Raw genomic sequence first — 25027 nt, forward strand, 5'->3', positions numbered from 1 at the left:
TTATCGGTAAACTGTGCGGTTAGTGTGCTAATTATTGCAATCAATATCTTCAACAATAATAACTACACCTAATTAAGTATGCCAATAAATATATACATTCTATTCAATGATGACTTTATACTACGAGTATATATAAAACATATTATGTTCTATTTTCTACCACTACTAGGGTAGCAACTTCTAGAAATAGGCTATCAGACAGAATTATAATAATCTAAGAATTTGGTTTAAAATATATTCGAATTAAACACATTATTGATAAATAATAGATTATTTTCGTCATTCTGTTACATAAATCGGTCTAGATTCGAATCGTTTCGATTCAAGCAACAGCTGATTACTATTTATCTGTCAGATAATATTAAAGACAAGAAGTTTGCAAAATGTTTTTTTTTTAATATAAAATGTGATTAATGCTTAATCCTTCTCCGTGTGAGAAGAGGCCTGTGCCTAGCAGTGGGACGATAAAAAGGCTGTAACTGTAAAATGTGAAAGGTCCAAAAACGACTGAATAAAGGTATGTACATACGGCCGCGGAACTAGTCCTAAATGGATTTTCTATAGAGGCTTACTTACACAGTACACGTCAGTGGCGGCCCCTTATTGAAATAAGTCAAATCGGCCTAAAGTGTAAACGCCCTTAAGAAAGATATAAACAGTTAATCTGTACCTTTTAAGGTAAAGTCATCGCTCTCAAGAGAAAAATGGCTAAAAACCCAGACTTCGGGAAACAAAAATTAAAAAGCCGGGTTTCTTGCAAAAATCTAATTTGATATTATTACTTAAACGAAAGACACACCTAATTTCTTAGAATCCGGTTATAAGGATACCAAATTGATTATTTTTTTGGATTTTATATAAAATGCATGTGCATTTTACCACAAGGTTCGATGTATTTCCTTGTGTAAGCAATCGAATTTTGGTATCATACTAAAACTAAACCTGCTGAACATAAAGCCTCTAAAATGAGGTGCTAGAAGTGGAGTGGATCCGTTACTGAACCGTACCGTACTGTTTTCTCCAGTGGTTTCATCCGCCTCCCTTCGGAAGTAGGTACCTATCTATTTCACAGCTTTCGAAATATGATTCGAAATATATTTTTTCTAAGTCTACTAACTACTCTTTACAATGAAAAACATAATATTAAATTACTAGTTGGTAGTTCAACAACACTGATAATTTATCGCCAGTAGGAAGCTGTCATTTAACCATTCGTATGGCAAATTGTTCCATAATTATATCATTATCTGTAATTTATTAGTTGATATATGTATATAACTTGAGTTAAAATACAATGTGAGCAAATCACAATGTGTAACCTTTGCACCTCCAACTTTGTGCAACCGAACAAAAAGTATCTGAGTAGCTTTCATCGATAAATGACACTCTTTTATTTTCAAATCTGACATTTATGCGATCAACTAAAAAACTCCTTAGCTTTGCCACAATGGAAACTTTGACGTAGTATTGAAAGAAAGAGTAGGTACCTATAGCGACTTTTTATCCGGCTGCGGGAGGTTGTAAAATATTCACAACCTACAATTAATTTTGCTTCGTCACTCTATGCTCCTATTTATTCACAGAACATTATATTCTACGAAATTTTCAATCTTGGGTGATTTAATTGGTTTGTCTGTGGGAATTAAAAAAGTACCGGCCATCGGCCATAGTGCAATACTGCCATGGAGAACCAAATGACTAGCCGAGATGTCATAACGCAAAATCTCCTAAGAAAGTAGTGTGCCAAAATGCGGGTGTTTGGGGAACGACCAACTCGCTTTCTATGGTACTCGTCGCTCAATATTTTCAAAATAAAACCGCCAATCATTGAAAACCAATCTTTGTCAGCTGTCCCAAAGAACCCGAACGCCTCGTTATTTTAATAGTACCTAACCAACTGATCATTTTGGTCACGCCTACCGTACGTTGCTTGACCTACAAGAAGACACCTGACCTACCTTCCTAATGGCATCTCCGCTATCTTTCCTTGATCCGTGGTAATACTGCATTCTTTATGCACATTGATAAAATGTCAACCGGTCATGAGTCACTAGGGTTTTTCTTTGTTTATTATTATTATGAATGAATGGACTGTTGTACGTCTCATTCAAGTTCACGATTAGTGAATAAATATTGACTTGATATCACATAAAAACTTTCTTGATTTATCCCACTTGAAAATTTTGGCAGTATGTATTTCTTTTTTGCTGTTAGCGTATGATCTTCCTTTCCTCGTGGCTTTAACCACTTTAAACTACGTCATTGGGCTTGAAACGGTAAATGTTGACGTACTTATATTTTGTTTAGATATCAACCAGGAATTTCACTTTTTTTCAACGCTCATGTATTGACGTCTTGAATCTCGGTAGGATTTCAAGACTTTCATTTGTTACACTAGCTACTGCTTCAACTGATTAAAGAGATGAGATGCCTGGCTCACCTAGGCACATAGGCCCCCAGAATGATCACCAGATTTGCTCTTCCCCCTGAATAAGTATACCCATCAAAAATCAAACCTTGCATGACCAACTTAGCCATGAGCCTTTCTAAACCAAACCACTTCATCAACTACAATCCAGAAGTAACATTATCACCTACGCACTAACTCTAACTCTCAGACTAATTAACAACAATCAATAAAATTGCTTCTAATAAGCAAAATGATCAAGTCTAGGTAATAAACGGCTTTTTTATGACGTCACAAGTTACAAGTTACCAACATTTACTCGTCACACATTTCCTGATCACTTACAATATTCTTAGAATATAAAGCTAAGTGACGTATGGACTTCATTGATTTTTTTGTTTGTATTTATTACTAGCTTCTGCCAGCGGTTTCACCCGCATCCCGTGGGAACTACTTCCCGTAACGGGATAAAAAGTAGCCTATAGCCTTCCTCGATAAATGGGCTATCTAACACTGAAAGAAATTTTCAAAACGGACCAGTAGTTCCTGAGATTAGCGCGTTCAAACAAACAAACTCTTCAGCTTTATAATATTAGTATAGATTTTGTTTTGGGTTTTTACGTAACTCAAACGGGAGTGCAAAAAAGTTCATAACACATTTGATTGATTTGAATCATAGTGAATGGGTACCTATTGAGGAAAAGTGTCATATCATACTTATGTGTAGAAAAAAGCAAAAAGTTCCATTTAATATTCATAATATTTGTGCTCGAATTTTCTTAGAACAGCTAGATACTTACGCGTACAATCAATATGACATTACAAGAACTGTTTTTCATTCATTAATTTGTGGTATTCCCTACCGCATGACGGTAAGTACAGTAATTGAACCTTGCACTCAAATATTGCATTTAACTGTTGCACTTTAAATATTGGTGTTACAATCCAGTATTTGTTTGCGGTATTGCTTGTGATAAATGAACATACCTGCTTTAAGAGTTAAAGCAAAAGTTTTTTTTGGTTCGAAATAAAATGGCATTTTGATGGTGATGGTGTAGTGAATGTTAAAAAAATATTCCCAGGTCACCAGGTTGAGTAGGTCAGATAGACGGTTGCTCAGTTTGAAACACTAGTGCTCAGTTGTATCTGCTTAGAGTGGAAGCCGATCCCGTGAGCCAGGGAGCCGAGACGGGAAAAGACGAGGCCAAAATGGGAAAGGATATTAAATTGGATGATTTTTTTAGGTTGCACATTGCCTAAAAACACAAATTCTCCACTTTGCATATGTATGTAAAACTAGATAAATAAAACATTGCATAAAATTACCATATCCCATACAACAAACAGCCGACGGTTAATCTATAAATAGCCAACTATTATATAAATACATAACTAATAAAAAAACATCGCTAAAACTACTACGGCCCAAGTTTTCCGACAAAATAAACGTCCGTTTTTCTCAAAACAACCGTTAAGTTTAAAAATTTAGCGTGAAAATTCATAGTCATCATCTCCCGAGCCTTTTCCCAACTATGTTGGGGTCGGCTTTCAGACTAACCGGATGCAGCTGAGTACCAGCGCTTTACAAGGAGCGACTGCCTATCTGACCTCCTCAACCCAGTTACCTGAGCAACACGATACCCCTTGGTTACTTAAGACTTCTGGCTTCTGACTACTCGTAACGACTGCCAAGGATGCTCAATGACAGCCGGGAGCTACAGTTTAATGTGCCATCCGAAGCGCAGTCATTGGTGTCCGAGATATACTTAGAAAGTACATACAAACTTAGAAAAGTTGCACTCGAGAGATTGGCTCTTCACCCACTAGGCCACCACGACAATGTCAAAATTCATTGTATATAGTTATCGGCACGAATCTTGAGCTCTGACCTACATCTGCGCAGAAGTGATTTATTAGCAAAAAACATTGGTTTTTTGTGTGCATGTTCAGTGGCACTGAGGGCCAATTACCGCTTTAGCCCGTCATACCACAAAAGGGACCAATAAATTACTTCTGCGCAGGTGAAAGTCAGCGCTCAAGATTCGTGCCGATGATTATATACAGTTCATTTAAGAAAACAGACGTTTACGTTGTCGATGAATTCGGGCCTAAAGAGTTTTTAATATTAGCTCAAAGTATGTCACCACGGTTCAAGAGTCGGAGAGCCTTGGGTACAAAGCATTGAGCACATCAGAGGGTCAAGCGACCAGTGAATAGTAAAGGTTGCACAATTTGCCGACCGTGGTGTATGTATAATCTACAAATGGACAGACTAAAGATGGTACATGTGTCTTTTACTTTCGCTCTATTTGTAATTGGTATTATACTTTTAAATTAAATTGGCTGAGCCGATTAATTTCTTTAAGTCAAAGTTTTAGTTGTACAGACGTAGTGTGCTGCACGGTGGACAAACAATAAAGACAGCTCAGTCGTTTTATAGCAGTAGAGATCTCAGGTAGGTACATCCAGCTGCGCAGGACATGCTATAGTGCATAAGAGATTGTGCAGACACAAGTGCACTCACTATACCAACGAGACAGAGCGCGTATTGAAGCCGGTGATAGATATAAATTTAGGGATAACTAATCAAGCCTTGGAGCTTCTACCAAGTCTTCCCTTCTGCCAGGACTATTTGTAGCAAACTTAGTTCTTTGCCAAAGATTTATAGATTTCAACACAAAACAAACAATTTTAATTATTCCAATTCAAAGATCATAAATCAATGATCTCACAATGATGTAATTCCCTTTAATTATAAATCATTAATAGCCGTTATATAATTATTTAAGTCAAGGCTTCTCACGCCACGCTGAATTCAACTAACTTTGAGTAAAAAAGGTAATGAAAAAACAGACTAAAAACCTCAAAAATCTAGATTGTAATCTAGATACAAATATGAATACTAAAGCCTTTTTTTACAGTAGATATGCATGCGTCTGTCTGTCCGGTTTTCACGCCAAAATGGCTCAACTAATTTATGTTAATAGGTGCACAGATGGTCCAGCTAGAGTCTTGAGAAGTTGCCTCGGGATGTAGATAGGACCGCGTTGAACAGGAATTAAATGGCTAAATAAATGAACTAGTTAATTAACATCGGTATATAACAATAAACTTTTACGATACAGTCGTTATCCTTGAAGTACTCTTAACAGGATTATCACGAAATCATGATAGTTGCATAGAATTTTAATTTGCAGAACTGCAGTTTAAGATTTTATATTTTCGTCATGTATTTGGAGTAAAGGGCTCTTTAATAATGATTATGGCCAGGAAAAGTAAGTGTTAAGACTTTTTTGTAGGCTGAAAGTAGATCTTAAGATCAATATCATCACTTATATCATATTATAGAATATAGGAAAAGGCGTAGCACTTTATGATATTCTATGGCGAATTGTAAAAAAATGACCTAATCCATTCAGTGGTTTAGTTTTCAATAGGAGAGTTTCAGTTACGTGGTGTTCTTATTCTCGCACATTTGTATTATTCTATTTACTTTATTTAAAAAAAAGCATTTTTTTGCATATATTTTATTTTAATATTTTATTTTTTCTTTGTGCTAATCGACATATATTAACCAGTATATTAACGTATTTAATTGAGCCATGAGCTCCTTCTATTGGCATTGTAAAAAAAAACATTAACAGAACAACAAAAATCTCCCCGGAAATACACTCTTACACGTGCCTCCCATTTTTTCTCAAAAACAGCTCGACCTAGAATGATAAATTTTGACTGCTACAGGAAATGCTGGCTCAATTAAAATACTTGGTCCATGTAAGTACTTATACGAGTACATTAATGTTTATGTACTCACACAAGTACATATAAGTTATATAACCTGTAGTGCTTAAAACCGGTAAGTATATACAACAAAATTACTTACTTATGTACTTGTTTTTATTATTATACATCTTATACTTAGTTCCTATTCCGGTTCCGATATATTTAAAATTCTAGGTTTTTTTTTTATTTTTATTTTTTTGTTCCTAACTGAGTTCTGAGAAGTATGTGGTGAACAAGCTTTTCTTGCGGTTTCAGTTGCCTTTAAATCATCATCTTCCTGCCCCTATCTCGATTTTTATTTCCATACTCTTCTATCTGCCATCATCTCACAAGTAACATTTTTATCATATCACAATCCATTCATCGTTTTTTTGGTCTTCCTCTTCCACTATACCCGTCCACATTCATACCTACTCTCATTCCTCCGCATCACATGTCTTTAAAGTTTTGTGTTTTTATTTATTTATAACAGAACCAGCTTCCTCTAGCCGTTTCACTCGCGTCTCTTAAGAGCTACATCGCACTTCCGGATTAAAAGTAAAAAAAATCGGTATCCTCTAAAAATAGGCTATATAGTATTGAAATAATTTTTCAAATCAGTCCAGCAATATCAGAGATTAGCGCGATTTAGAAAACAAATAGACAACCAATGAGCTAAATTGGCAACTAGTACAAAATGTAGTCATTACTTTTGACTAGAAGTCGGCACCATTCAGCAAATGATAGGTTTATTTAATAAATAAAAACAAAAAATATTAAAAATATGTAGTACTTACCTAGTTATCCAATTCATGTCATGGTCTGTCTAACCAATTTCGTATTCATTCAGCTATAAAACTGTGATTTGTAAGTTAATATTTACTGAATAAAAAAGGACTTCTAATAAGCTACGACATTATTTTTTGTCCTCATAGATTTAAATAAAAATCTGACAAATGGCATTTTCTAAAACGCGTGCCAAACGTTTTAGAAAATGCCATTTAAACAGTGTCTCCAAAGTTTGTTTTCATTCAACAGTTTTCGCGTTTTCTTCTGAACCGATATAAATGAAAGGAAGACACACAAAAAGTTTAGAGCCTGAAAAGGATATCTTCTTCCTCCTGCCCTGATCCCAGTTTTATTTAGGGTCGGCGCAACATGTTATCGTCTTCCATTTTCCCCTGTCACTCGTCATACTGACACTCACTCCCTGAAAAGGATATAGGGGACTATTTATCTGGATATTGCAGAATAACTCTATGAAACAGCTAGTATCTATAAAAGGCTAGTTTTAACCTGACTGCGGCAGTTAGATCCCTTAGGATACAGGGAAAACCTAACATCTAGCAAACACATAAAAAATAATGGCTACCATCCACTCAAACATACTCGTACGTGACCCACAGCCAATTTACCTAGGTACAACTCTTATCATTCCAATCTGGCTAGCTCAATTCTAGGTTCGAGGGTCCCACAAGGACAGCAAACTACCAACATCCTAATTAGTACCACAATTATATTGTTCCAACCAATCACAGCAATTACTTAATTTACTGGCCACTGTCCCTTTCTGATTCACAGTGAAAAAGCAAGACGAAAGATGTAGGTCGAATAGCCAATTTCAAAGATTGCTTTCAAGAGGGAACTTTTGAATTTGGTTTTTAGAGTCTGTTTCCGTGTTTATTTTTGGTTGTTGAGAGTCAATTAATGTATTTGTGTACTGAGATATACTTAAACTATTAATGTAACTGGATAATAAAGATATAGAACAAGGAAATCATCGATTTTTTTTCAACAGGCTACACCATAGACAACAGCAGTTTTCATACCTCGCCCAAAAAGTATCAACAATAAGGAAAGAGCTCTATGGTTCACATTTATTTTTCGCCACGGCGACGCCGTTTCCATAGAAACCACATAAACAGCGGAGCACCGAGACCATAGGCGATTTTTTAAACTGTTTACCTCAATTTTAGTTTTATTATTGTTTGTTAATATTTTTTGTGTCGTTTCAACAAAGTTTTAGTGTTTCTTTTCAAAATGGATGAAGAGGAAGAATTTGGGGCGGCGATCACTATCGGCTCGGAGACCACCGAGGCTGAGAAGGAATATGGAAAAGTAATTTTCTTTGTTATATGATTTTGCATATTTATTTATTTAAACAGCCTTATCATTCGAAGTGTTATTAGACTATATGTATCAAATGGGTAGTCATGAGAAACTATGAGTACCTACCTACCTATATACATAATCTTCTGCATAAATATCATTGGGCTATTTACTGTGCCACAGGAGGCAAATGTAGTTTTCTCTAGCAGAGAAGGTTGGAGAACTCAATTGTTCAAGTCAGGTTGGCGACAGCTTGGACCCCCGAATGCCATTGATAACTTCACCCAAACTTGCCCTGGACTGCATACAACAATACTGAAAAAGACTTTTTACCGTTAACTATTCTAGATAACTAGATAACGTAATACGGTTATCATGCTAGTGGGATTAAAACATCGTTAACGGGATTTGAAATTAGTCTCCTACATATACAGAGTAACGAATTATAGGTATTTTTATATTTTACCCTCGACACAAAAAAAAGGAATTTTATAGATGTCGCTTTTATGTGTGTTTATCTGTGGCACGATTTTTTGTCCAAGAACTTGTAGGGTACTTATTAAAAATTAAATTCTTTACCAATATTTTTTTCAGGTCCTGGAACAGCTACGCGATTCAGAAGGCCTAAAGTTCATCACCGATGTGTACACCAAGCTTTATGACACCTATTACAAGCTCAAGGAAGATAACGCACATCTGTGTGATGAGAAAGAGAGTCTTAGAGTATGTATACTACATTATATTACAGTTCTACCATAACTATTTGATACCATTACCATTTCACGAAAGACTGTACACGCTAAGCTTTTCAAGATAACTGTTTCACATACATTGTACATTCTAGACTAAAGTCCAGGTTTCCTCGAGACGTTTTCCTTCAACATTTACTTAGTTTTAGGTGTGCAAGATATTATTAGGATGTAGAAAATACACTATTATTTAGAAAAGTTACAAAATTGCCTTACCTAGGGGAGAGTTTTTAATAGAAAACAATAAAAAACGTTTAAGTAATACTTATTTATTTCAGAATAAACTCGGACGTTTCGATGACATGGTGACAGACTATATGGCTGAAATAGCTGAAAATCACAAGCAAATCGAAAAACTACGAACTGAAATCAGTAAGTCACTAATTTTATGTGTAAACTTACTTGCGGCGTCAATTGGCTGATGATTATATGACGATATATAAAATAGAATGCATCAAAGAACACGCAAATATATAGCCATTCCTACCAATTTATAAGACTAAGCTTTTCTTTAAAAGGTCTTTCCTGCACATGTATAAAAAGAGTCTATCTGTTATTCTGATATTTATACTTATTCATCAAAATCCATCCACTTCACACACTTCCATTTTTGCGTATAATATCTACAAATAGTGTATCCTTCCAGTTCAGTTGCATTACCTACTTGAAAGCATAACAAAGAAATAATGAAAGTTTAAATAAAAGTACAAAACCAAGCATTTGCAATTGCAACATTTAGGACAACTCCAATCCTGTGTTCTTAAATCACACGAATACTTGTATCTCGACAGAGGAAGCCCAAGCTCTGGCAGATGCCATGCACGCGAGAGAGCTCAGCAGCGTGGAGAGCTTGGAGACGATGAAGAAGCAGGTCATCCGCCTCGAGAAGGAGCTGGATGCTAGGAAACGTGCTGGTGAAGAAGACGCGTGAGTATATTATGAGTAATACCAGCGAGTGGGTAGATTTGGACGGTCAACTTTGTGACTATTGTAACAAACGAGTCTAAAAAATTAAACTAAACAGATATATATACAATGCTTTACAGCCGAGTCTAAACAATACTGAAGTATCTAGATATAAATAAATGTTTTAATGTACTAGGTTTTACCCCAAGGCTTCTTTTTATCCAACTGTGGAAATTGCTTCTGCAACATTGCATCAATGCTGAAGTTTTGGGGTCAAAGCCACATTGTTAGACAGAATTTATTTTCCCATTTATATTATTAGTAAGGATATTTCCGTCCAGTACTACTAAAGTAGAACTGACAGTCACATTTCCCATAACAAAACCTAACCTCCTTTTTCCTCAAGTGGTGCAACATCAGCCGCAAAAGAGAAAGAGAAATTCGAAAAGGAGAAGGCTCGTCTTCAAGGAGAGCTGGATGCCCTCAAACAGAGGCTCGCCAACTCCGTGCAATACGTCGAGGAGTTGGAAGCCAAGAACCATGATAAGGAGCTCAACATCTCCAAACTTGAAGAGCAGATTGAGGTCAGGACCCAAATTTTCTATAGGTCTCCTGTTTTGGGATGCCCTTGTATGCCGATGCGCAGATCTACGCGATCTAATTAGCTGCATACAAGAGGTTACAATTAAGGTGTAAGTTGTATTAAGACTGCAACTGCCAAGAATACGTATAGGTACTGTATGAATGATAAAATCATACTCGTAAAATCCATTTAATTACATCTAAGAAATATAATAAATGTTGAGGAAAACTTGATTAAACCATCAATAGACACAATGTCATCAATATACAATAAAAAATATTTATAGTTTAAAAAACTAAAAAACACGCCTTATACAACGTGTCTTAGTTAGTCATGTATATCTTGTCATCAGAACTCAGAGCGTGTGCAAAATTTCATCCTCATCGAAGACCGGGACATTTCCCGGTCTTCGATGAGGATGAATGATTGGAATCTTAATTTGACCAATGGGTCAAATTAAGATTCTACTACAGACCATTTAACAAATTATACATACCTAGATATGTACGCCTGGGGTAACTACTTCAAAAACTCAAATAAAAATGTCGGTAAATGCACATCTAACAATGAAATCGGACCAGTAATTCCTGACATAAGTGTGTTCAAAACAAACAAAAGTCGAAATCAAATCATTCATTTAGGCATTTACAAGCACTTTTGAACGTCAAAAATATAAATAAGTTTCGATTCTAGTTGCCCATTCCAAAAGTAGCTTCCTATGGAAAAGAATGGGCAAGAAATTCCATGGTTACTCTCAAAATCTACAGCTTTTTCATATTAACTTATTGTAGGAAGCAGAAAATAATGCAGTGCGTCAGAACCGCCTGGTAGAACACTTGAAGGCTGAGACCAACGGCCTGAAATACGAAGTGGACGTCAGAGGAACTAATATAGCACAGCTCACGGAAAAAGTAAGTCTTTCAATAGAAATACTATGTAGCTTTCACTAGCAACTTTATCTTCGACGGGAACTACGCACTCGAATAAAAAGAAGCGTATCTCTGGCCTTTAACGAAAAAAATCTTGGGCGAGAAGAAGTCTGACAACCAGGCTTACCAAGAAGTATTGGGTTTTCTGGTCCCTCTCTGGGTTAACAAGGTCAGATAGGCAGAAGCTTCATGTAAAACACAAAGATTGAAATTGATGTATGGCAGACGATGTATGGTCTCCTGTCAAATACATAAAGCTAGACCAATTTTTCTAGTCGCTGGTCCACCCTTTGTTTTTAACGATTTTTTATTATTAAAACACCCAAAATATAAAATTTTTAAATGCTTCATTTTGAGGATTTATTTCCGAAATTCCGCAAACCGTTGACATTTTGAATTTGTGAAACTCACGTGCTTCTTAGCCATCCCAATTATTTCTTCAAAGAAAATATCCCTCCATTCCACAGTTTACGAAAGCAGAGAAAGCGATAGAGCGTCGAGACCGTCAGCTGAACACCATCACGACCAAGCTGGAAACAGCTCAGGCTGAACAAGAGGCAGCTTTCAGTAAGAGTGCTCAGCTAAGGGAACAGTTGGAGACTGCCAACTCTGAGCTGGACAAGACAAAGTCACAGCTCAGTAATACTGCCAAGGAGCTTAAGGTGAGCATTAAAAAAATTGTGTTTATCATGCTACTGGCTTAGTATTTAAGTTTTATTTATTACTAAATAATAAATAAATGGATCATAGTTATCATAGTTTGTACATCTTTGGCAGTCATTACGGGTAGTCAGTCGGAAGCCAGTAAGTCTGACACCAGTCTTGCCAAGGGGTCTTGGGTTGCCCTGGTAACTGGTTTAAGGAGGTCAAATAGGCAGTCGCTCCTTGTAAAACACTGGTATTAAACCGCATTCGGTTAGACTGGAAGTCGACCCCACCATAGTTGGGAAAAGGCTCGGGAGATGATGATGTTACTATAGGTTCCAATCGTGTATCTGTAAGCCTAGAATAACGGAGCATCCTTTATAAGTAATCCGACAATACGCGAACCACCAATGCCTATTTTCTTATTAAAGTCAAGTTTCATGACAATCAATCGATTTAGCCGTCTTATCCTGCAGTTTCATATTTGTCTTACCGTCTTTAAAAGCTGCCTGATCTTTCTCCAGTCGTATTTGATTGAGGTAACATCGGACTATGAGAGCAAAGGAAACGCAAAGACTTAAGAAATTACTTCTGTGCCTATGCAAAGACTTGTGCACTATAATGATATATCCTGATCTCTTTCTGAAGAACAGCCGCCATGGCCTTCAATCGGTCTGGACGCCGTTATTGATCAAAAGCTGCTACTGACTTCCGCAAACCGCGATTCACAACTATCCATTCACAATTATTTATCGCAAAATCACACTTTAAGTTGCAAATTAGGCTTAAACATACACGTGTTGATCATTAATAAATTACAATATTTATCACCTACAGCTATAAAAAGTTATTTATGACTTTAGTTATTATAAGAGAGCTTTAAACTTCCTTAAATTCGACCGTGATTGCGAAATGTAGTAACTTATCGAAGCAACCAGATTTGTTTTTTGTTTGCAAATACTTAATTGATCTTCAAGTACTAATAAATCAAGAGACAGTGACTGCCAAACCTACGATACTTTATAAAGGTTAAAACACTCGGTTTTGTTTTAATATCTTCCAATGCTATATCAGTCAAATTTCATCCTGTCCACTGTAGGATGGATTGTTGTTTATCTATTGTTAAATCAGAACTTTTCAAACGTTAAAACCACTTGTTTCACCGCTTCCTTCGTCTACTTCACCACTTCCTATGTGTTTTTGCTGGGGAGTTCTATAACTTCAACATATGGGTATCGGGCTATTCAGTTGGTAGTCAATTTTCAACCTTCATAAACTACTAGCTCCCGCCAGCGGTTTCACCCGCCTCCCCTGGGAACTACTTGCCACTCCTGAACAATGAATCCCATAGCTTTCCTCGATAAATGAGCTACCTAACAACACTGAAATAATTTCACAAATCCTAACACTATTTCCTGAGATTAAAGCATTCAAGCAAAGAAATAAACTCTTCAGCTTTATAATTTAGTATACCTAGATCTGTCAGTTACGGGCTCTCGGTCTATAACTTGTTACTGTACTGGTTGTAAGAATGCTAAGCCTACTAAGGTCTCGTATAAGATTTGTTTTGCTCGACCTTGAACTCAAATGTTTACAAAAAAAACTTAGTAGGCTGTAGGCATTAGGCATGAATTTATTTGTGCACCGGTTCACGTTTGTGATCGCAGGCATGCCAAATGAAAATACATAAATAATGTGTTACTTTGCTCTTTGATCTTCAACAAAATTGACAATTACCTATGTAACTGACTGGTAAAAGTTTAAAATACTTACACTTGTGCTCAGAATTTAATAGTGGATTGCTATTGACTTATGCGAAAACTATACCAGAAACGACTGCTAAACTCATTGATCGAAACAATCAGATAACACTTCAAATAAAAATAGAAACCAGAAATCAGTAAGACAAAAATCTCAAGAAGATACCTGTCACCATACATGAAAATATACCCTTGCACTCGGAGACATTTAATGGTTACTTAAGCCATTCCTTAGTGAAGGATTTCTTGTACAAGAATGGCTAACCTATCGTGAGATATCTAGAACATCAGATACTCCAGTTCTATACTCAAAAGTAAAATTCCAAACTGCAATGTCTGTATATCTTATAATTTAACATATACCTATGTAAATAAATTCACTGTAAATTAAACTACATATAACAAATCTGATAAAATGTAAATTAGTTTACATTATGCTTATACTTTAAAAGTCTAGTTATAATTTAATATTTTTGTACTGTTTTATGCAATGCATGTTGGTAAATGAAAGTATTTGTACCCACTTAGTCATAACAATAATTATTATTGTATGCATGATGTGTCCTTCTGTTATTAAAAGAATACACGTGCTAGATTATTATCTTAGTTTTAAAACTGTGTTGTGTAAATTCTTTGTTGGAGGTCCTATAAATATTGTTACTGTTACAGACTTTTTTATCGTCCCACTACTGGGCACAGGCCTCCTCTCACACGGAGAAGGATTGAGAATTAATCACCACGCTTGCTTAATGCGGGTTGGTGATTTCAGACTATATAGTCCAGGTTTCCTCAAGATGTTTTCCTTCACCTTTTTATCAGCCATTGGTGTCCAAGTTATACCTACATAGAAAATCATACAAACTTAGATAAGTTGCATTGGTACTTGCTTGACTTGGAATCGAACCCACACCCTCATCCTCGAGAGGTTGGTTCTTTACCCAAGGCCAACACGACTATAAATGAATAAATAAATATTTTCCTAGAATACCATCGACGATAGCAACAAAATACGCAATGAAGCACAGAAAATGGCCAAGAACTTAGTTGCCCAGTCCAAGAGATATCAGCTTCTAGAACAGAGCAAAGCCGGCGTCGAAACTGATCGGTGAGACATTTGCAACTTTGATTACATACAGATATGGTTGATTAAAAAAGTATAGCTGTAAAGGTAAATTCAGTTGTAGATAGATAGTATTAATTTGGAAATGAATTTCACAAACAATTTAATTCCTATTCTACAGGCGTGCCAACATAGCTAAAAGTGCCAACAATGTACCCACATCCGAAAAAAAAGCATAGTTAGATCTGCCAGTAAAGGAAGTGTTCCTTATCACGTAAATTGTTCAACCCGTACTTATTTTCTCCCACAAACGAATAAATAACAACGGAGATACTAAGAACGGCACTATTTGTTAAAAGAAGATAAATTTGAACGCTATTCGTTAGGTACTCTCACTTTGAAACTCGAGAATGGTTGGACCGATTTGGCTTATTTTGGTTTTAAAATGTTTTGTAGAGATCTAGGGAAAGTACAAATGATACGAATTTTGTTGGGTCAGCTAGTTATTAAGAATATACTTTTTACATGTGAAGTGAGCGTCTCCGGCAACAAGTCTCAGTGATGGAGCGTGATCTGATGTTGAACAAAAAGCAAGCCGAGTTCGACAAGAGAGACATCGAGAACTTGAAGCGAGAAAAGGAAATACTTACGAAAAACTTGCAGAAGATACAGAGTGCGTATTTCTTGGATTTGGCTAAAATCGTTTTGTGGGTTTTAGAAACTTTCACTAAGCATCCCGGAGTTCTAAAGTTTGTAAATTCGGTGCCTCCGATTGTTACTCAGTAGCAGTCCTTATGGTGTTTCACATTTAGAAATAGTCATACACCTCAGTCAGTTAAAAACAAGGATGTAGTAAGGTATAAGTAGGAAGCTTCTCTAGTAGACGCATATTTTCTTCGAGATTTGATCTTATAATATACGGGAGATATGTTTTGCCAACCAAGAATCTACAACTCATAAAACTTAAAACCTAAAGGAATGCTAAGTTTTAAAGCATTCAAAATTCCTGTGGAATTAGCTATGCACTATTTGTGAATGTGAATCGTGAATAGTACCTACACATTTTAACCAACCATCCGATCTGTATATAAAAAGACATTGAAACTATAACCCGTCTAACTAAACCATTAACTTCCAGACGAGGCCCAAGAAAACCTGACAATGCTGGACCTTCAGGAACAGAGACGCAAGCAGCTAGAACACGAGCTGGAGATCAACTCCGCTCAGATACACAAGCAGCGCCTCATGATACGCACCTTCGAGAAGGATAAGGACAGGTCAGTATCGATAGAAACAGAAATGTGTAAATGATAGGTACAAGAAAGATGAAGTTACAAGATGAAGGATAAGAAAAAGGTAAAAAAGAAGTAATTTCTAATGGTAATTGACTTAATCAGGTAGATTAAAAAAATAAAATTGAGATAGAGGCAGGAGGATGATGAGGAAGATTAAAATGAATTCTACGTTTAATCATAAAGTGATGATAAGGTGTGTCGTTAAAATATCTAATCATAAACTTGAACTGCATATACATTTTTGTGGTTTTCTGATTTGCAATAATCTTACAGGATGTTAGAAGAGACGATCGCTCTAAACGAGAAAATTGATGAAATAACAGGTAAGTCCCTTTATCTACATAACATTTTTGTAAAAATACATTTTTGACACATAATAAGTTCTAACATGGTGATAAACGCTCATTCTTTTTATATTTGAGAAGAAGCCTGTGCCCTGAAGTGGGACAATAAAAAGGCCGATGGATGATGACAAACATAATATTATACAAATAGCTATAGGAACCTCTTGAGGAAACCTGGACTATAAAGTCTGAAATCACCAACCCGCATTGAGTAAGCGTGGTGATTAATGATCAATCTTTCTCCGTGTGAGAGGAGGTCTGTGCCCACCAGTGGGACTATAAAAAGGCTGTAACAGTAAAATAGGAACCTAGTATTTTGAATGACCCCAATGTAACGTCACCCAGAGGAGGTTCGTCTACGCACGGCTGACATCCTGGACTTGAAGAAGGCGTTACGCGAGGAGACCATCAAGTCCCGCAAGCTATCCGTCTCTCTGGACGCTACAAGAGCAGAGAGAAACATGCTACACAAGAACTATACCGAAGCTTTAGATGAGATACAGGATCTTAAGCAGAAGATGAAGGTAGGAGAATATTTCATAAGCCGGAGATAAACCATTAAATTAATGTTTCGAAATTGTGCAAAATTATATAAGATCTGATTGCAGATTAAACTATAGACACAATAAGATGACTACAGAAAATACGCATTGTAACATCTCGATCAATATACCTCTAGCCAAAAGTCCAACAAATAATGCCAAAAAATGTAGACTTTGGAATTGCGCTACTAGCTTTTTACGTTTCGTAACAACATAAGTCTATGTTTATAAAATAAAAAACTTTGACTGGTCTTTCATCCTAATGACCAATCTAAGGATCAAAACCTTATATAAGACCTCAATCACCCTCTACTTCCGAACAGATGTTAGCATATCAAATAGAGCAGCTCAAGGAAGATATAAGCGGCAAAGAGACAGGACTGAAGTCCTGCGAGGGCTTCCTCGGCAAGTGTAACAAGAAGAACGAGCAGTTGCGCGTGGAGATACAGTCAGGGCTCGTCAAGCTGTCTGAAGCGAGGGCCGATATAGCCGCCTTGAGGCAGGAGGAAGCTAGGCTTAATAGGATTGTGCAGGTAAGATCTAATTTGGTCAATGGGTCCTCTCTTTAATTTTGATGCCGCATTTAATCTCAGTGATAAGGCAGGCCAGGTAAGAATTACCACCATTCTTTGAACTTCCCTTTTTATAGGTAGCTCGGTTGTGGTATTGATATTTGAATTATTGCGCCTAGATTGACAAAATATAGTCGAGGCATGGTGATATACATAGGTCTGCAAGCAAAAAAAATACAGAGTTCCAGAACTATCTCATTTTCTCCAATGAATCTTTAAAATTGGATAACCCTAATCGCACTAAAACGTCTGCTTTCCTCATGAGTTTGCACCACGTAACTATAACGATAACCACACCAGACCGGTAGTCAAATTGAGACCATTTGTTCAAATCGGCGACTAGACGGGCAGTTATATCTAAAACAGCATCTTCTATTTAGGAAGGTGACGCAGCCCGCGCTAAACTGATGAAAGAGCTAGAAGGTCTGATGAACGAGCGCGACGTGGTGGGAGCTCAGCTAGTCAGGAGAAATGATGAGATATCACTGCTGTATGAGAAGATACGCATTCTGGAGGTTACGCTGCAGAGAGGTAAGTTTTAAATGGTACCTGGAAGAAAACATACCTTGAAGTTGATGTGAAGGGAGCAAATGGTGCAAATAAGGCAATAGAAACAAAAAACATCATAAAATAAAGCCTTTCCAGAGGCAAAAACAATTCTTTCATAATTTTTTCTTCCGTTTTTATCCCTCTCTGTGTGAGAGGAGGCCTATGCCCACCAGTTGGACAATAAAAATGGCCGATGGTGATGAAATCTGAAATGAAAAAAAATATTTAGTTGCAAGACCAAGTGTAGCCAATCTTTAAAAAATCTGAGGTGCCATGTCTTCCTAAATATATTATTTTAATATAACAGCATTTTTACATCTTTAATTTTTGAATCGTTTCAAATAACTATGACTTGAAGGTGAGCGCCAATATGAACAGCGCGTGGAAGACATCAGACTACTGCGGCTGGAGATCATCCGACTGCGCAAAGAGAAGAACTTGCTCTCTAAAGGAATTGAGAATATGACCGATTTGAGACTTGAGGTATGTTCTTGTAATTCTTACATGATTTTGTGCATCAGAAATGTCAATATAGGCACCCCTTTTCATAGTTCACTGCAAAAACATATATTTTTATTTAATTTCTTCTTCGCAAAGTTCATCGACATTGCTCTACCCATTCTTAATTTCAGTCCTAACTTTGAGTAAGTGTAAGTTTGTATCAAAGAGCAGATAATTTATATCCTGAAGGCGAATTGAAAAGTAAATAGAAAATGTGTGAGGACATTGACTTATGATACATTTATGCCTAAAAATAAGCGGTTGCACTGTAGGTAGCACTTTGTGAATGCTTAACCCTTAACAACCCACAAGTGCCTCGCGGACACATTTTTGCGTTTATGTTTTCATAAAAACGAAAGTATTTATTTTTACGAATTGGCCGTTTATCTAATTTATCTCCAATGTTTTACGAATCTAAATGTGTAATGAAAATATTTGTAACATGAATAGTTTATTATTTTTGGTTAATAAACGAAAATAGTACTTCATCAACCCACAAGTGTCCAACAGACACAGTAATATTTTGATTGATTCGAGTGTGAAGGTAGATTGTTTTTTATTTACATTTACTTATAATAATCTTATGGTGTTAAGTGCCATGCAAGATGTTGCAGGGTAAAATCGGGAGGCTACTCAATCATCTGAACCTGCTGCGAAAAGAAAGAAGCGTTGTTATATTTGCCCTTCGAAATTATCAGGTGCTTCTAAACAGTGTTGTGATAAATGCAATCACAATGTCTGCTCTGAAATTTCTGAACAAAAAATTATTAAAATGAATAAGTGTAACAAAACATTACTGAAATACATTATACTGTCTTTTTAATTCAAATTAACTTTCTTTTGCTTTGTCATACCTTACCTACATTTATAAAGTGTCTGTTGGACACTACTGGTCAGTTACGTCACAAAAGCATTCTGGATAGTTAAGGGTTAAATAAAACTTAACACCTAGCCTATATACAAGGTTTCATGAAATTCACACTACATTACGGACATAAATACATACTTGTACATAGGTATTGTCATTTTTGTCGTTCCGATTTTTTCAAAGTCAGAGTCATAAGTTAAGTATAATAATAGTGTCTAACAAGTGGTTAGCAGTTTCATTGATCTAAGTATGATTGCTAGGCTAGATGGCTTCAAGCCTTAGTTAATAATTAATCGTTGATATTGTACGCTGCATCATTGACCTCCTCTCATTTGGAACGCTAAACTAGTCAGGTATTGTGTCTGTTGTTTTATTATACCGGTAAAACTAACGTTCTGTTTATCTAAATTAGTAGGGTATATGGGCATGCCCACAATCTTAATTTACCTGCTTGTGACGTCTCAAATTCTCAATCATTTCTCCTTTTCATGTCCTCCCCTTATGTAAGTGCTCCTCTTATTTAGTCCGTTATGTACTGCCTTATTTACCTACTCTCCTTATCTACTCCCTTGTAAACTTTTTTATGTACCTACTCCCCTTATTTTCTGCCTTAGATACTTTATGTCCTGTGCTGCCCCTATGGACTCCTTTGTATACTACCCGTGAAAGAAATACTGAGCCGTCCAATCAGTAAACGAATGAAGATGAAAAAGAAATGTTCCTAAAATCAAGAGTCAAAACACCGGTCTTAGAAAGCAGTATTACTTTCGAACCAGCTTTTCAGCATTCAATATCATATAACTATCAGAAGATCAAAACACCAAGTCTAACCGAATTTCTTCTACCCAGGTATTCAACTTGGAACGCGAATTGGGTAGAGAGCGTCTACGCGTGAGGGCGCTAGAGGAAGCTCTAGAGACGCCTCTGAACGTGCACCGATGGCGCAAACTGCAAGGCACGGACCCCGAGAGTGTACGACTTACGCAGAAACTACGACTCACGCAGAAGTATGTATTAGTTCAGGTCAATTCACTAGATGTTCAAGTAGACTAGAAGAACCCCTAGAACTTACTTTTATCGTCCACCATTTTGAGATAAGTTATACATATATAGGTATTCTAAGTTGTATGTATTGTCTGCCGAGGCTATGGGATTAATGGGATTGAACGAAAGAGTTACGGCAGCCCTGGTGCATAAAGGGCTTAAGAAGTAACATGATGGGTTTTATTTCGTAAGAGTCTGACACATCCTCCCTCACGCTGCTAACCCGAGAGGAGACATTTGATGCTTTCCCATAAAAAAGGTAACTTATATGGTACTGTGAAGTAAGTGGGTTCCTTCCTACCAACTCGTGTATCTCTCATACCATTCAAAAGTTGCTCTGTCAACCTTTGTACAAGTTTGACGTTTCAATGTTCCTGCGCGAAGTCGGATACGCGTTAACGTCCGTATATAAAAAGCATGCGTTCCGATTATCATGACAAAGCTACAATCCAAAATTTTGCCTTGAAAATCTAGCCTTGTATGTAGGAAAACCAGCCTAACCTCTTGAAAGAACTCAGTATGTAGTACGTAGCTTAGTTTACGTCGCCGTAAAAAAAGTTTTCATTGACCTGGTTTTGTGTGACGCTTAGGTAAATTATTAGCCGTTCAGTCACAAAAACAACAAAAAGTTAAATCGATTACTAATAGATTTAAAATGAAATAAAAACTGTTTATTATTTTATTGATTCTAATGACGCAAGTAGACACATAAAACGGTAAGACAGGAACAATCATGCGCTTGAGTTGACGATTTCAAAACGTCAAAACAAATACATAGTCGAAGACCTTGTTTCAAGAAATCTCTACTTACTAACCTTATTATAACAAACACTAATTAATTATTAATGAGTAAGCTTTAAATCGCACGCAAATAATTTGAACAAATAGTACGAATGGGTATCTCCATTGAAAACATCGCATGCATCATACACACATAGGTAGCTTCGTTTTGTTTGCTTAACGCTAATATTTTGTGGATATTCCAATACGGATATTTGCATATGATTCGGTAGATAATTTATAAGATTCCAGTTAATCTCTAAAGTGTTTTAAAGGTACTTTTGAACGTCATTGGTTAATTTATAGTAATTCTTTCAAAGTAGGCTTTTCCCAAGATTTTCATCATAGTTTTCCCGGATGCTTAATACTAAGAATTTGTAGAGCTATCATTGATTGAAGTAATTGGACAACAATAGTCTTTGCTAAAGCTAATTTTATGAATATCCTTAAAGACTGACATAGATCTGCAAAGACAGACGTCATCTGAGGGTGGCCATTTTCCACAGTTGAACCTACAAGAACAAATTCATTACATAAAAAGAAATTAAATGATGATTCAACGTTAATAAAGATCATTAAATGAATCTAAAGCTACGTCATCAATAATTAAATTCAAAAATAAGTCAATAAAGTGATCGATGAGTATCTGACACGCATTGTATCGTGTCGCAAACACAATGGATGCTGTGATCAGTCAATTTAGACAATTACTAGTGACAGGTACGGCGCCGGTGACCGAGAAGTCAAAATATCCTGCCTTGAACGTTCTATGGTCAAGATTGCGCATAATTTGTTAACTAGGTACTTTTAATAAGGTCTCTTTACTTGTTAGAGAGCTCTAATGTATATTATTTATCTAGAGATATTTAGATTAGGTCACACATATTACCTAATTGTTAATTACCATAGTAGACGAATAGATATGACAGTGTAAGACGCTCTGTAGCTACCCAGATATGGTGAGATTTGTAAAGCAATTGCTACAAGATAGGTCTTAGCAAAGACTAATGATAAATTGATGATACATAGGTATGCTAAAGTTGTTCCTACGTTAAGTTTGAAAATTACCGACATTACCTAGATGACATTTCTGTGTGCAGTCGATTGGTACCAAAACTAATGTTTACATAAACGGTCAAATCATTAAAGCTATAATTTTCCTTATTATTTCAGTATCAATGCAACTTGTCCTCACTTCAGAAACACAGCAAAAAATAAATACCCCATCAGTGTTGCAAGTAAAAATAAACAATACTTACAATTTTATAAAACCTTATTTTATCCTCAAATGTCTAAATCAGGAAAATAAATAGTGAATGGAAAAATTGGTCCTTGGCTAACTGAACCACGGCTAAATTGATTTACTTCTAATCTGACAATAGCAACTAAATACCTATTTTAATTGGCAAGGAGAAATAACGTCTAAAATAATCAAGTTAGATGAAGCTTGACGCTACAAAACAACAATTATTTCTGTAAGACAATATAGTAAACAATGCTAATGAGGACTGTTTTGTAAAGAATGTCCGTTATTTATAACTAATTATAGTTTTAACATTGATCTTCGAGTAAGGTTTCAAAATGGTGTCGCTTGTTCAGACCTTATAGCGCTTAAAAACCTTGTAATTTAACTGAATATATTTTTTTGGGTTAACCTTCTCATTCAACAAATAAAAAGGTTCTATTTTGGTTCTCTTAACTCTTAAAATCCATATTTAACCCACGCTTGAAAGTGTTTCAGATCTCAATTAATTCGACCTTTCGCCGTTTTAAACTTGGATAAAAATAAGACTAATTATTTTAAATAAAAACAGACCTCTAATTTGGCGTGTAATACCTACCACTTTAACTAGCAAATCTACACTTATTATAAAACTGAAGAGTTTGTATGTTTGCTAAAACGCCTATTTATCTAGGAAAGCCACAGGCAACTTTTATCCGGTTGCGTAAAGTAGTTCCTTCGGGACACTGTTAAAGCAACTAGCGGTTACTAGTGAGTAATGAACGTATGTAAAATGACCCATCTTTACTAACTTGCGTTTTAATCAAACTTCTTACATTTCAGAAAAGTGTTAGCACAGAGTGAGATGCTGGTACTAAAGGATCGAGAGCTGAAGGAGACTCGGAACCTGTACACCGCCGTCAAAGACATGCTGGCATTGCAACCCAGTCCTGAAATACAGGTGACTCAATGACGTTACAGTTAAGCAAGTATCAGTGGAAAATGTAATCTATTTGTTGATGGATTTTGAACCATATTTTAATGGTATAAGGTCTTAAATTATATTCTTGGAGTCGTTACAAAAGCCAATAAATGCAAACCTCTTGTTAGACAATTTTCTAATAAAAGTTCCCATGTAACGAAGGACTGGTAATCATAAGAGTATATTTTCAGATAACACTAAATCGCACGCAACGTGCACTGTCACAAAGGACCACTAAGATGAAGTGTTTAGTAGCAGGTAAGTATAATTTCGACTTTCAACTAGGTACCTAAAAGATGACAATCATCTAATCATATCTAATACATACCGACAGAGTCACTGCTTCGAAAAAGCGAATGACTATTTCTATAGGTACAATAATTAATAAAATCCTACCACACCATTTCAGAGCTAAGCATGCGCGAACGTCAGGTAAACGACCAACGCCTAGAATTAGAGCGAGTAAACTCGGAGCTGCAATCCTTCAAACAAAAGTACTACGAGATGAAGAGAGCTCTCGACGCGGACGAAGCCAGGAGGCTGAAGGTAGCTACGCCACCTACGCCCACGACGCAGAAACAATAGGGACCTATAGATTCTAAGTGCCCTATAGGTGCTGCGATGGTACAATACCTATTTTAAATGTATTGAAATCTATCTAGGAAGATCATGGTCAACGTTTTTGTGGCCAGAATGGCAAGGTGTGTATGTTACAGGGTCGGATTTTCAGACTTATATTGCTTTATGTTGACTATACATCAACTTGGCTTGTTGCCTTATGTCTACCAATGAGGCCTTATTGTTTTTTTACAAATTGTGTATCCACCACTGTAGGGGTTTCCCTACAAAGATGGTGGTAGACACTTTTTAACCTCTCGTATGTCGCTGATTATAAAACGATAGAAAATCAATTGTGTCTCGCGTATATCTGCGATCCGACGTACATTGGGTTAATGCTGTATGTGACTAGACCTTTCAGAACAACATTTCCTAACAGTTCCCTTCCAATATTACATGTTTGTACTTATTTCTTTTGTTGTAGGGAAATAATTCGATTTTAACTTAATTAGCAAGAAAATTTACTTTTATAATAAAAGCAATTAGTGTTGTCGTAAACCGAATTTATCAAAGGCCTTACTTACCAAGTCTTGCATTTTTTATGTGCATAAAATATTCTAGTATTTTTAATTATGTAGTAGCAGTTTTAACTATTTATAAAATTAAGTTTCTTGTTTGTTATAGCCCCGAAATGTTAATTTATTTATTAGGAATAATATACGTGCCAATTTATACTAATGATCTCAGTACTGCATGAAATGTTATATTTGTAAAACTTGTGTTTTTAAAGTTACAAATGTGAAATATAATGCAAGTACGCCATGTTATCGTAGAAGTGTTTTAACGTTATAAGACGGTCG

General features: G+C 36.1%; 1 protein-coding gene across 1 annotated transcript; it reads left to right on the forward strand.

Annotated features, from left to right (window-relative positions):
- Positions 1-8090: 8090 nt before the first annotated feature.
- LOC110380915 (cilia- and flagella-associated protein 58-like) lies at positions 8091-24999 on the forward strand. The gene is made up of 19 exons (XM_064040168.1): positions 8091-8287; positions 8873-9001; positions 9306-9399; positions 9819-9954; positions 10340-10517; positions 11308-11427; positions 11913-12107; positions 14834-14955; positions 15444-15583; positions 16049-16187; positions 16479-16528; positions 16895-17073; positions 17415-17624; positions 18044-18194; positions 18571-18695; positions 20431-20588; positions 23471-23588; positions 23801-23867; positions 24019-24999. The coding sequence occupies exons 1-19, from the start codon at positions 8210-8212 to the stop codon at positions 24192-24194; spliced, it is 2565 nt and encodes an 854-aa protein (XP_063896238.1). The 5' UTR covers positions 8091-8209; the 3' UTR covers positions 24195-24999.
- Positions 25000-25027: the final 28 nt, after the last annotated feature.

The sequence above is a fragment of the Helicoverpa armigera genome, chromosome 21, assembly GCF_030705265.1.
Source record: "Helicoverpa armigera isolate CAAS_96S chromosome 21, ASM3070526v1, whole genome shotgun sequence".
Classification (NCBI taxonomy): domain Eukaryota; kingdom Metazoa; phylum Arthropoda; class Insecta; order Lepidoptera; family Noctuidae; genus Helicoverpa; species Helicoverpa armigera.